The 12077-nt window shown below is 44.2% G+C and overlaps 1 protein-coding gene across 1 annotated transcript in view; it reads left to right on the top strand.

The window, feature by feature from the left end:
* Positions 1–12077, top strand: part of GREB1L (GREB1 like retinoic acid receptor coactivator) — a 3215862-nt gene that overhangs the window by 1515458 nt on the left and 1688327 nt on the right. Inside the window, exons 11-12 of the mRNA XM_044065377.1 lie at positions 3151–3243; positions 3585–3722. Of these exons, the coding sequence (XP_043921312.1) occupies positions 3151–3243; positions 3585–3722 (231 nt within the window). The remainder of the gene's footprint in view (positions 1–3150; positions 3244–3584; positions 3723–12077) is intronic.

Below are 12077 nucleotides of genomic sequence, written 5' to 3'. Positions count from 1 at the left end.
TCACCTACCTACGTTTTTCCCTAATCCACAGAATAGAGGGGAAAAACTTTTGCACACCCTGGATATACACAAACAACTACGCTACTACTTGGACAGAACAAAAACTAGCAGAAAAACTGACCAACTTCTTGTAGCATATGCTACTGGGGTGCAAGGAAAAGCAATTTCCAAACAGACAATTTCAAAATGGATAGGAAATTGCATTCGATTTTGCTACTCCTTTCATGGAAAGACAGTTCCTGAAAACATCAGGCCTCATTCCACAAGGGCCATGGCCACCACTACAGCCTTCCTACGAGGAGTGGCTACCAAGGACATTTTAGAAGCTGCTACTTGGAGCTCCGTGCATACATTTGCCAAGCATTACAATCTACCTTTATACTCCAGATCCAGAGCAGGTTTTGCTACTGCAGTCCTGCAGGTATTCTTAACTACACCATCCTTTTCGTAGTACCTCCTCCCCCAGATTGGCTATGGTATTCTACCCATATGTTATGACTGCAGATGCATCCTTGAAGGACATAGTACAGTTTTGTACCTACCATAAATGTAGATGTCCGATAGGAATGCATCTGCAGTCAGGATTACCCTCCCTCCTACCCCTCTGTGGTATTCCTAGGGTACTTACCCCTCTTTTAGCTAGCTGGGGGAATCTATTATGGTGTATTTGTTTGTTTATACATGTATATAATTTTGCAAATGTTTGGAACTTTTCAGCATTTATCCAAATTTAGCCTACCTAGAGGGCACCTGGCATCTGGGGCAAGAAAAACTGAGGAAAATGGCGTTGGCTGATGCTTTTATACCCCAGGCGCTCTGACGTCGGGGAAAGTGCGACATCAGCCGAGGCCAGACCCAGACTTTGGAATCCGGCCGACCGAAGGGCTGCCTGAGGCAGGACAACCCATATGTTATGACTGCAGATGCATACCTATCGGACATCTACATTTATGGTAGGTGCAAAACTGTACTTTATGACTGCAGCTGTATTAGCACTCGAACATCTACATTTATGGTAGGTACAAAACTGTACTTTATGGATGTCATTTTGGAGGCCAGGAGGCCTAGCACCAGGAAATCCTGTTCAGAAAAGTGGAAGAGATTCTGTGCCTGGAACCAGGCTCAAAGCTTTGACCCTCTTGTCCCAAATATTCCTCAGATATTACAATATTTAACTGAGATGCTGGACAAAGGCCTATCTTTTTCATCCGTTAAGATCCACGCCTCTGCCATCTCGGCTCATTACAACACAGATCCGCCAGTTTTCTCTCATCCTTTGCTAAAACAGTACCTCAGAGGGGCTAAAAACATAAGACCGCCCCGGAGAGCACCAACTCCAACTTGGGACCTCAACTTTGTCTTGGAGAAATTAACTTTACCTCCTTTTGAACCAGCCAATTCAGCAGAATTAAAATGTGTCATGGAAAACTGCTCTGCTTCTGGCAATAACCTCAGCACGAAGAGTCTCAGAGTTACAGGCACTAATGGCAGTGGAACCTTTCATCATTTTTCATCAAGACAGGGTTTCTTTAAGAACAAACCCTACTTTTATGCCAAAGGTGGTATCAAATGTGGCTCTTAACCAAACTACTCACTTGCCAACATTTTATCCAAATCCCCAGAATAAAGGGGAGAGACTTCTGCATTCATTGGACATACACAGGCAGTTACGCTTCTACTTGGACAAAACAAAAGCTTTCAGGAAGACTGAGCAATTGTTTGTAGCATATGCTGCAGGATCACAGGGAAAGACTATTTCGAAGGAGACCATCTCAAAATGGATAGGACACTGTATACGTTTCTGCTACACACAGCATGGAAAAACTGTACCTAGCAACATTAGGTCACATTCCACCAGGGCAACAGCCACTTCAACTGCCTACCTTAGAGGAGTACCTACCAAGGATATTTTGGAAGCTGCAACTTGGAGTTCAGTGCATACCTTTACCAAGCATTACCACCTGCCTGTTTACTCTAAATCCAGAGCTGGCTTTGCCACTGCAGTGCTGCAGGGCCTCATAGCCACCCCCAATGCTTTATAGAACCAGCCACCCAACCTCAGCTTTGGCATTCAACCCAAGTGTAATGATTACAGCAGTGAAACACAATGAACATAGTACAGTTTTGTACCTACCATAAATGTAGATGTTCGAGTGTATTCACTGCTGCAGTCCAGGTTACCCACCCTCCATCCCCTCTTTTTTTAGCTAGGACATATCTTTACGCCACTACCTATACAACCTATGTGGTGTATTTGCTTGTAACTGAAGGTATTGTTTTTTATCTTTTATGCATGCTGTATTAGCAATGTGTATTGCCTACCTTTTTGGGGGCACCTGACACCTGGGGCAAGAAAAACTGAAGAAAATGGCGTCTGCTGCACCTGATGTACCCCTGGTGCACTGACGTCAGGGAAGAAGCAACAGCAACCAACGCCGGACCAAGACGTTGGAACTCTGGCCAACTGCGTGACCACCTGATGGCAGGATAACCAAAGTGTAATGACTGCAGCAGTGAATACACTCGAACATCTACATTTATGGTAGGTACAAAACTGTACTTTTCTTCCGTAAAGGATGGTAAGAGATTGGAAACTGCTATCAGATGAAATAAAGAGAAGGTCAGACACATGAAGTTAACCTCCCAAGTGGCAAGACGATGTTATACGTCAGCTGTTATGTATGGCTAAATGGCTTTAATCACTTTTCTGATCAGACAAGATTTTGATAAGGAAAAATAAGAATCATTACTGTGATATATATTTCAAGTCAATGAAATTATAATGAATGTTTAGTAGTATTTTGGATGTGGGCTTTCTTTGCGAATCATTTTTGCTCACATTAACCAAATGGTTTATTGTGAGAATGTTTTCTTATGTCCATTCCACGTTAATTTGACATATCATTATATATTTTTATTCAGTCAGTACTGGATTTCTTGTTTACTTGCCTATGTTTATAATTTAAAAAAATTATATCCATTAGCTGTGTAAAATTCGTAGATCAGAGCCATACCCCAGTCAAATGAAATAAAATATCATGCGACTAAGTGGTTTCTTTTTTGATATAGTTCAGTGCACATTGCTTTAGGTTGCAGTGGAAAAGCCCATTGCTAGGAGTACTGATTTTTTATTTTGTAATTTTTTTACAGCATGCCTATCAGCCTCTGGACCACCAAAAAAGCGTCACCGGGTTTGGTCACCTGGCCCCTCTGTTCCAGTAGTCAGGCCTATTGTAAGACCTGGTAAGTTGTTTCAACTGTCACATGGCTTTTGCTACTTTTCCATTTAATCCCTGCCTGATATATACCCAGTAAGTAGTAAGAAAATATGAAATGTGCAGTTTCCTCCTTTGAAAGAGTGATTTTTGCTGAGAGAATAAATTGCTTTTATGCTAGTATGCATTATTTTAAATAGGTGTCAAAATTAACACTTTTAATTGAAAGGTTGTTGAATAGCTATCTTTGAATATTTTGTTTTCATTCAACAGACTGATGCAGCGAAAAGTTGTAATAGTATACCTACCTGCATTATCATAAAGAATTTTAACTGGTACTTTTAAATCCTTTTTTTTTTCTATATGTAGATCCTCTGATTCCTGTCTGTGTCTCACAGCCTTCACTGACTGGAGTTCTGCATCCTCAAGCTGTACCGGCAGGAGAGACTGTAATTGTTCCTGAGAATCTGTTGAATAATTCTGGAGTAAGGCCAGTTATTCTCATAGGTAAGACTTCATAGTTGTAGCAGGGACATACTCTTCTGTAAATGAGCATTTTTGTTACAACTTCTGCTAAAAGGAAAGCAGTAGTTAATAATGGAACAAAACTCATTACCATCCAGCATTGAACAAATAATGTCACTTTCCATTTTTACTGGCTTTACTATAACCAGCCTTCTGGGACTCAATTGTACATACTCTGCAAAAGTCCTCAAATCTTATAGAGAAGTCTTGCAAGCACATAATCATTTAAACCCATCCAAACAGTCTTAACTCACCAACAGTAATTGCATTTTTGTCTTAAGTCTTGCTTCTTAGCCAGTACTACCCTCCCAACACCACACCAGTTGCACTAAGTAGTAAAAAAACACTAAATGAATAACAACGTGTTCCAAATAATAAAACCACTAAAATCACTGAAGGAACATTTGTATGCAGGAAGGTTGTTAATGATTTAGCAGATGTTTTTCGTTTCACTGTTGCAGTCATTACATTTGGGTAATCTGCTGGCAGGTTGATCTCAGTCGGCCTGAATATCAAAGTCTTGGGTCCTGCGTCGGTTGCTGTCTCTTCCATGACGTCAGGTCAGGGGTATAAAACAGGCAGCCAACGCCATTTTCTTTAGTCTTTCTTGCCGCGCAGTGCCTGAAACAGAAGCAGTTCGCAAGTGCCGGTCGGCCGACTCCTGAAATTTTCGCATTAGAGTTTCAGAACCAAAGTCTTCAATTACAGCTAAGTACCCCATTGGGGAAATTTTTTCTTGCTCCATACCGATGTCAGTAAAAGTTAATAATTGCATTACTTGTGGGAAGCAAATATCTCATAAGGATTTCCATTTGTACTGTATTCCTTGCTTAGGCCCATATCATAACGTGCCTTGCTGTCGATTTTGTGCTAGATTCAACCAACGCACTGTTAAGCGTCGGTATATCTTTGCTTCAAAATATTTTGGAAACAGATTTAACTACCCTGAAATGTCATCTGATAGCAATCCGACTACGGGAGTTCACAAAAAATACAAAGGAAAGGACAGAGACAGACTATCGAAGTTCAAAACCGACAAAATTTCTCCTAATCCAGTCGCCGGTTCACCAGTACTCAGTGAGGCGCTTTCGCAGCCCCTGATACCCACTACTTTCGAGTCCCAGGCCTCTACCGAGACCCATGTGGAGTCTGGCATGCCGTGAGATTCTCAAAGTATCGTACCCGTGGATGTCTGTCCCTCGGATGGGTCCAGAGCCGCTGAGCAAGCACCGGCTTCTGAGGGTGTTTTCAGGCCTCAGCATTTTTATATAAAACCGACGCCAGCTTCAAAAACAAAGACAAAAGCAACTCCTAAGGCTAAGAAACTGATGCATGAGCCACATGCTCAGGCCTCTATGCCCAAGAAACAGATGATCAAAATGGCTGAAGACTTAATTACCTTGATCAGGGGTTCCCAACTCCCCCCCCCCCCCCCCGATAAGAGGCCTAGGCAAGACACTGTTTATGAATCTTCAGATCAGGTTTCTATTTCTGATTCCTCTTCTGATCAGGAATTTTCTGTACCACCCTATGAGGATTCAGATGCAGAGGAATCCATCCTATCTGTATCTCCTCCTGAAGATTATTCTTTTGGTGAAACCTTGCATACTTTTGAGGGAACATTTTCATTGGGAGAGTCAAGATTTCTCAGAATCAAAAAAGAGGCTTAGGGATTTCCTTCTCCCTCAGCATAGGCCTTTGGTCATACCTCCTGTTTTAGACATTGTTGATGATGTGTTTTCGGAATCAAGCATGGCTCCAGATTCCCTACCACCGGCTCCTAGCAAGCCAGACAGATATTACAGGGATGTCCTTCAAGGATGCATCTGCAGTCATAACATATGGGTTGTCCTGCCTCAGGCAGCCCTTCGGTCAGCCGGATTCCAAAGTCTGGGTCTGGCCTCGGCTGATGTCGCACTTCACCTGACGTCATAGCTCCTGGGGTATAAAGGCATCAGCCGACGCCATTTTCCTCAGTCTTTCTTGCCGCGTGGTGCCCGAAGCAGAAGCTGTTCGCAAGTGCTGGTCGGTCAGATCCAGAGATTTCAGCTACCGAAGACTTCTAAAAATGCTAAGTACCCCGTTGGGGACTCTTTCTTGCCTCAGCCAATGTCAGACAAAGTAAATAACTGTTTAACTTGTGGGAAACAAATACCTCATAAGGATTTCCACTCTTACTGCCTTCCTTGCTTAGGCCCAGACCACGATGTATCAGCTTATTTAGCCTGTGCTTCCTTCAACCGATGGACACTTAGACGTCGGTCGGAGTTTGCTGAAGAGTTTTTTGGCTCCGCTTTTGCATATAAAATGCTGTCGGAGACTCCGACTACACATTTAGCTAAAAAACGCAAGGAAAATGACCGACACTCGCGGCCCGCGGTTTTGGCTGAAACCACGGTTAGGCCTACCGCGAGTGTCTCAGTTTCGGCTGAAACCGGGACCTCGGTTCTCCCTTCGGCCGAAAGCATTCCTCTGACTACTGAGGCCACACAGGCCCCGGCTGAGTCGGCTACAGAAATTCCTACTGAAAAAGCAGGCACACAAGATTTGTCCGACACCATTCCGTTGGACATCTCTACTCCTGCACGTGGGGCAGCTAGACCCCCTGCTTCTATGTCTATCAAGGCCTTCTCCAGGGCCAAAGCAGCTAAACTTTCCAAGGCCTTACCTACAAAAGCTCCCTCTCACAGACCTACCTCAAGTTCTCAGATTCTCAGCCTTGCTGAGGACCTTATTTCTCTGATCAGGGGATCCCAACCTCACCCAGACAGGGCCTCACAACCCCCTCCTAAAAAGGGGCCTAGGACTGAACCACCTGAACCTCTCTCCTCTGACTATTCCTCGGATGGTTCGGATTTATCTGACCATCAGGAAGGACCATACTCACCTTATGAGGATTCTGATGCAGAAGACTCCATTCCTTCTGCCTCCCCTCCAGAAGAATTTTCATTTGGGGAAACTCTACACTCAATGAGGGAACACTTCCAATGGCAGGGTCAGGATTTTTCTGATTCTAGGAAAAGGCTAAGGACTTTTTTACACTTACCACAGCATAGGCCTTTAGCCATACCACCTGTACTATCAGTTGTTGATGATGCATACAATGATGCCAGTACTGCCCCTGATTCTCTTCTCCCGGCCCCTGCCAAACCTGACAGATACTACAGGGTCCCGGATTCTCACTTCCACTTGTATAAGGCCCATGCTGCAGACCCAGAAACCATTTCTCAGGGCCCTAAAGGTGTTGCAGCTGCCTCTGCCAAAAACCCCCTACCCTCTGAAAGAGAATCAAGAGCATTAGAGAGATGGGGTAAAAAGGTTTATACATCTGCTACTCTTTCTGCCAGGGCTTTAAACTGTCAATTTCACATGATATAGTACCAGGAATTTTTGTTAGATCAACTGAATAAAAAGCTGTCCTCTCCTGAACCTTTAGACCGTAAGTCCCTTCAGGATTTGGTATACAACTCTCAGCAGGTCAGTAATCATTTCTTAAAATGTGGCTATGATGCACTGGAGGCTTCATTTAGATCAGCTATGACTGGAGCAGTGATTCGAAGGCATGCCTGGCTAAAAGAACAATCCTTGCCAGACCATGTTAAGTCTAAACTCCTAGATGCCCCTATGGAGAAACAAAGTTTATTTGGCTCCCCTGCACAGGAGGTTCTAAAGAAAGTGGAAGAAAAAGCAAAATCTGTCCAAACAGTCAAGGATTTTCTGCAGGTCCAACCTCTGAGGTTCAGCAGAAATTGGCCTTCAAAAAATTGGTCCTTTCCAGACACCTCCAGAGCACAGAGAGGCAGAAATAGACGCCCAAGAGGCAGAGGTCAATCAAGGGGTGCCTACAGGGGTCGTCAGTGGCAACCTGCCAACCAGAGAAGTGCCGCCACAACTGCGACTGCAACCACTTCCACAGGACAGACACAATGACTTGGCTTTGATTCCGCCTACCAGGGAACAACTGGAAGCACCCTTGGGTGGAAAGCTAGCTTTATTTTCAAAAAACTGGCATTGCATTACAGGAGACAAATGGACTTTGCAAACAATAGACAAAGGCTACAGGTTTCACTTCCACACTCTACCAAAAAAAGAGAGGAATGCCAAACCTTCCACCAAGCCAGAAATCAGAGGCTCTAAAACAAATCATCAGCTTACTAAGGATGAGAGCAATAGAAAAGGTACCATCTATGGAACAAGGCCAAGGATTTTACTCCAGACTATTCCTTGTACCAAGAAAAGAAAATCAATGGAGGCCTATTCTCGACTTGTCCGCACTGAACACATATCTCATTGTTCCAAAATTCAAGATGCTGACCCTACAGCAACTTCTTCCCATGTTGGGCAAGGAGTCTTGGCTGGTGACTCTAGATCTCAAGGAGGCATACCTGCACGTCCCTATATGACCAGATTGCAGAAGACACCTCAGATTTCTTGCAGGATCAGAGCATTATCAATTCTCAGCATTGCCCTTTGGCTTATCTACTGCGCCCAGAGTATTCACGAAATGCCTGGCATCAGTAATTGCACATTGCAGGCTTCAGGGAATTCAAATCTACCCATACCTGGACGACTGCCTAATACAAGCAGACAACAAGACAAAAATAATAAAGGATTTGGTCTATGTCATACAACTGCTGCAAGCCTTGGGATACACAGTCAACATACAAAAGTCAAGACTAGTGCCATCCCAAAGGATAACATTTTTGGGTACAGAACTGGACACAATAACTCAGATGGCTTTTCTCACAGAAGAAAAACAAAAGCAACTACCAGTCTACTTCATGGCATTAACAAGACAAACTCAGCTTACTGCAAGGAAAGTCCTGCAGGCCCTGGGTTACATGGCATCCTGCATAATCTTGATCCCACATGCCAGGCTGCATATGAGAAAATTACAATGGTACCTAAGGAATGTATGGTCCCAACACAGACACAGTCTAGAAACCCTGATACCAATCATTCCATGCCTGAAAAAATAATTCCTGTGGTGGGCTCAGGCCTGCCAGATCAACAGAGGATTGCCTTTCCACAAACCACATCCAAGGCAGACCCATCACCACGGACGCCTCAGACCTAGGCTGGGGGGCACACATGGAAGACAAGTGTATCCAAGGCCTATGGTCCCAAGACCAGCTGAATCTACACATAAATCTAAAGGAGATGCTGGCAGTGAAGCATGCAATCGAGGCATTCAAATCATTCCTCCAGCAAGGACACCTGCTGATAAGGACGGACAATACCACAGTCATGTGGTACATCAACAAACAGGGAGGCACACATTCATACCCTCTATGCCGGATGGCAATGGACCTGTGGAACTTGGCCCTGAATCTCAACATCCAACTGCAGGCCAGATTCGTACCAGGAAAAGAGAATTCACTAGCAGACAGCTTAAGCAGAACTACCACGGATGCTCATGAATGGATGCTGCATCCAGACATCTTCAAAACCATAACAAAGAAATGGGGAATGCCAGAGATAGACCTGTTCGCCTCCCCACTCAACCACCAACTGAAGAAATTCTGCTCAAGAGTATACCACCCACAATCCTGGAGGGTGGACTCCCTTTCTTTCAGCTGGAAGGCCCTGACAGTATATGCCTTTCCACCTCTACCATTGATGTACAAAGTTCTACTGAAGATCAGAGAGGAACAGCCAAAGGTAATTCTGATAGCTCCAGACTGGCCAAGGCAGCATTGGTACCCGCTACTGAGAAGCATGTCTCGGACGAACTCATGGCCTCTACCTCTATGTCCTTTACTTCTAACGCAGAACAACTACAAGACCCTGCATCCAAACTTAAAAACGCTGCAGCTAACTGCTTGGAAAATTGCATAAAACAAAACCAACCTGTTTTATCTCAGAGGGTTAAGGACATTATCCTGGAGGCTCGCAGACCTTCCACAAGGAAAACATATTCAGCCAATTGGAAGAGATTCCTCATTTGGAGTGCAGCAAAGGGAACAAATGTCACACTGGCAAACCTAGCACACATCCTAGAATACTTAGCAGAACTGTTCCACAATGGCCTGTCCTATTCTTCCATTAAGATTCATGCATCAGCAATTTCAGCAGAGTACAACATGGATCCTCCTGTCTTCTCTCATCCTCTACTCAGACAATTTTTGAGAGGGATCAAAAATGTAAAACCTCCAAGGAAACCACCTCTGCCTGCATGGGATCTCAATTTTGTGCTAGAAAAATTAACACTTCCCCCTTTTGAACCAGCAGCAACAGCAGACTTACAGTTCTTATCTTGGAAAACTGCCTTCCTGCTAGCAATCACGTCAGCAAGAAGGGTATCCGAGTTACAGGCATTAATGGCAGTGCAGCCTTTCCTTATCTTTCACCAGGATAGAGTGTCTCTGAGAACCAATCCTACTTTTATGCCAAAGGTGGTATCCAGGGTATCCTTGAACCAAGCTATTCATTTACCTACATTCTTCCCTAACCCACAGAACAGGGGGGAAAAACTACTACACACCTTGGATGTACACAGACAACTGCGCTACTATCTGGACAGAACTAAGGCCAGCAGAAAAACTGACCAGCTTCTGGTAGCATATGCAACAGGAGTGCAAGGAAAAGCAATTTCAAAACAGACAATCTCAAAATGGATAGGAAATTGCATTCGATTCTGCTACTCATTTCATGGAAAGACAACTCCTGAAAATATCAGGCCTCACTCACAAGAGCTACAGCCACCACTACAGCTTTCCTACGAGGAGTGGATACCAAAGACATTTTAGAAGCTGCTACTTGGAGCTCCGTGCATACATTTGCCAAGCATTACAATCTTCCTTTATACTCCAGATCCCGAGCAGGTTTTGCAACTGCTGTTTTGCAAGGGATCTTAACTACACCATCATTATCTTAGTGCCTCCTCCCCCAGTTTGGCTATGGTATTCTACCCATATGTTATGACTGCAGATGCATCCTTGAAGGACATAGTACAGTTTTGTACCTACCATAAATGTAGATGTCCGATAGGTATGCACCTGCAGTCAGGATTACCCACCCTCCTTCCCCTCTGTGGTATTCCTAGGGTACTTACCCCTCTCTTAGCTAGCTGGGGGAATCTATTATGGTGTATTTGTTTGTATGTATATATACTTTCTGTTTTCTACTGTTTGGAATTTTCTACTTTTATACAAATTTAGCCTTCCTAGAGGGCACCTGGCATCTGGGGCAAGAAACACTGAGGAAAATGGCGTCGGCTGATGCCTTTATACCCCAGGAGCTATGATGGGTGAAGTGCGACATCAGCCGAGGCCAGACCCAGACTTTGGAATCCGGCCGACCGAAGGGCTGCCTGAGGCAGGACAACCCATATGTTATGACTGCAGATGCATACCTATCGGACATCTACATTTATGGTAGGTACAAAACTGTACTTTCCTGACTCCCACAAAATTTTATTCAAAAATCCTGCTGCTGACCCTGAAACTGTCTCACAGGGTCCAAAGTTGTAAAGGTCTCAACAGCTAAGAATCCTACCCCCTCTGATAGAGATTCCAGGGCACTGGATAGATGGGAAAAGAAGATTTATACGTCTGCAACCTTGGCAATTGGGGCCTTAAACTGCCAGTTTCATATGTTTAAATATCAACAGCATGTTATGAGATTATTGAAACAGAAAATGATGTTGATTTCAGAATGTGTGGAAAATAAAGAATTACAGGAATTATTGCATGCAGCAGAACAGGTTGGAAAGCGTCCTTTGCAGTGTGGTTTTGATGCCTTGGAGGCTTCCTGCAGGGCCGCAGTTACTGGATCTGTGATTAGAAGGCATGCCTGGCTCAAAAAGAAAAATCTGCCTGATCATGTTAAAGCTAAATTGTTGGATGCACCTTTACAGCATGATACTCTGTTTGGTAATAGGGCAGAAGAGGTTTTAAAAAAAATGGAAGACAAAGCTAAGTCTATGCAAACTGTAAAAGACTTCTTACAAGTGCAGCCACCAAGATTCAGTAGACACTGGCCTACAAAAAATTGGTCCTTTCCTGTGTCCGACAGAGCCTCACGGGGCAAATTCAGGCGCTCAAGAGGCTCAAGATACCAATCACAGGGTTCCTACAGGTCAAAGCAGTTGGGTGCCTCTACCTCCAAATCTGGAGGAAACCAAGCACAGCCCTACAGTAAACAGTCTCAATGACTTCCCTCTGCCATCACCAAGCACTTATCTTTTGGCAGCCCCCTTGGGGGAAAACTAGCATTTCATGCTCAAAATTGGCAGGTAATAACCCAGGACAAGTGGGTATTAAACATAGTATCCCAGGGATACAGATGTCATTTCCATACCTTGCCAATTCCAAACGGTTGGCCAGATCTGCCACA

This window comes from Protopterus annectens, chromosome 3.part0 (assembly GCF_019279795.1).
Source record: "Protopterus annectens isolate FY-2018-M chromosome 3.part0, PAN1.0, whole genome shotgun sequence".
Taxonomy (NCBI): domain Eukaryota; kingdom Metazoa; phylum Chordata; order Ceratodontiformes; family Protopteridae; genus Protopterus; species Protopterus annectens.
The sequence above is the reverse complement of the archived record's forward strand: the minus strand, read 5'-3'. Positions and strand labels throughout refer to the sequence as shown.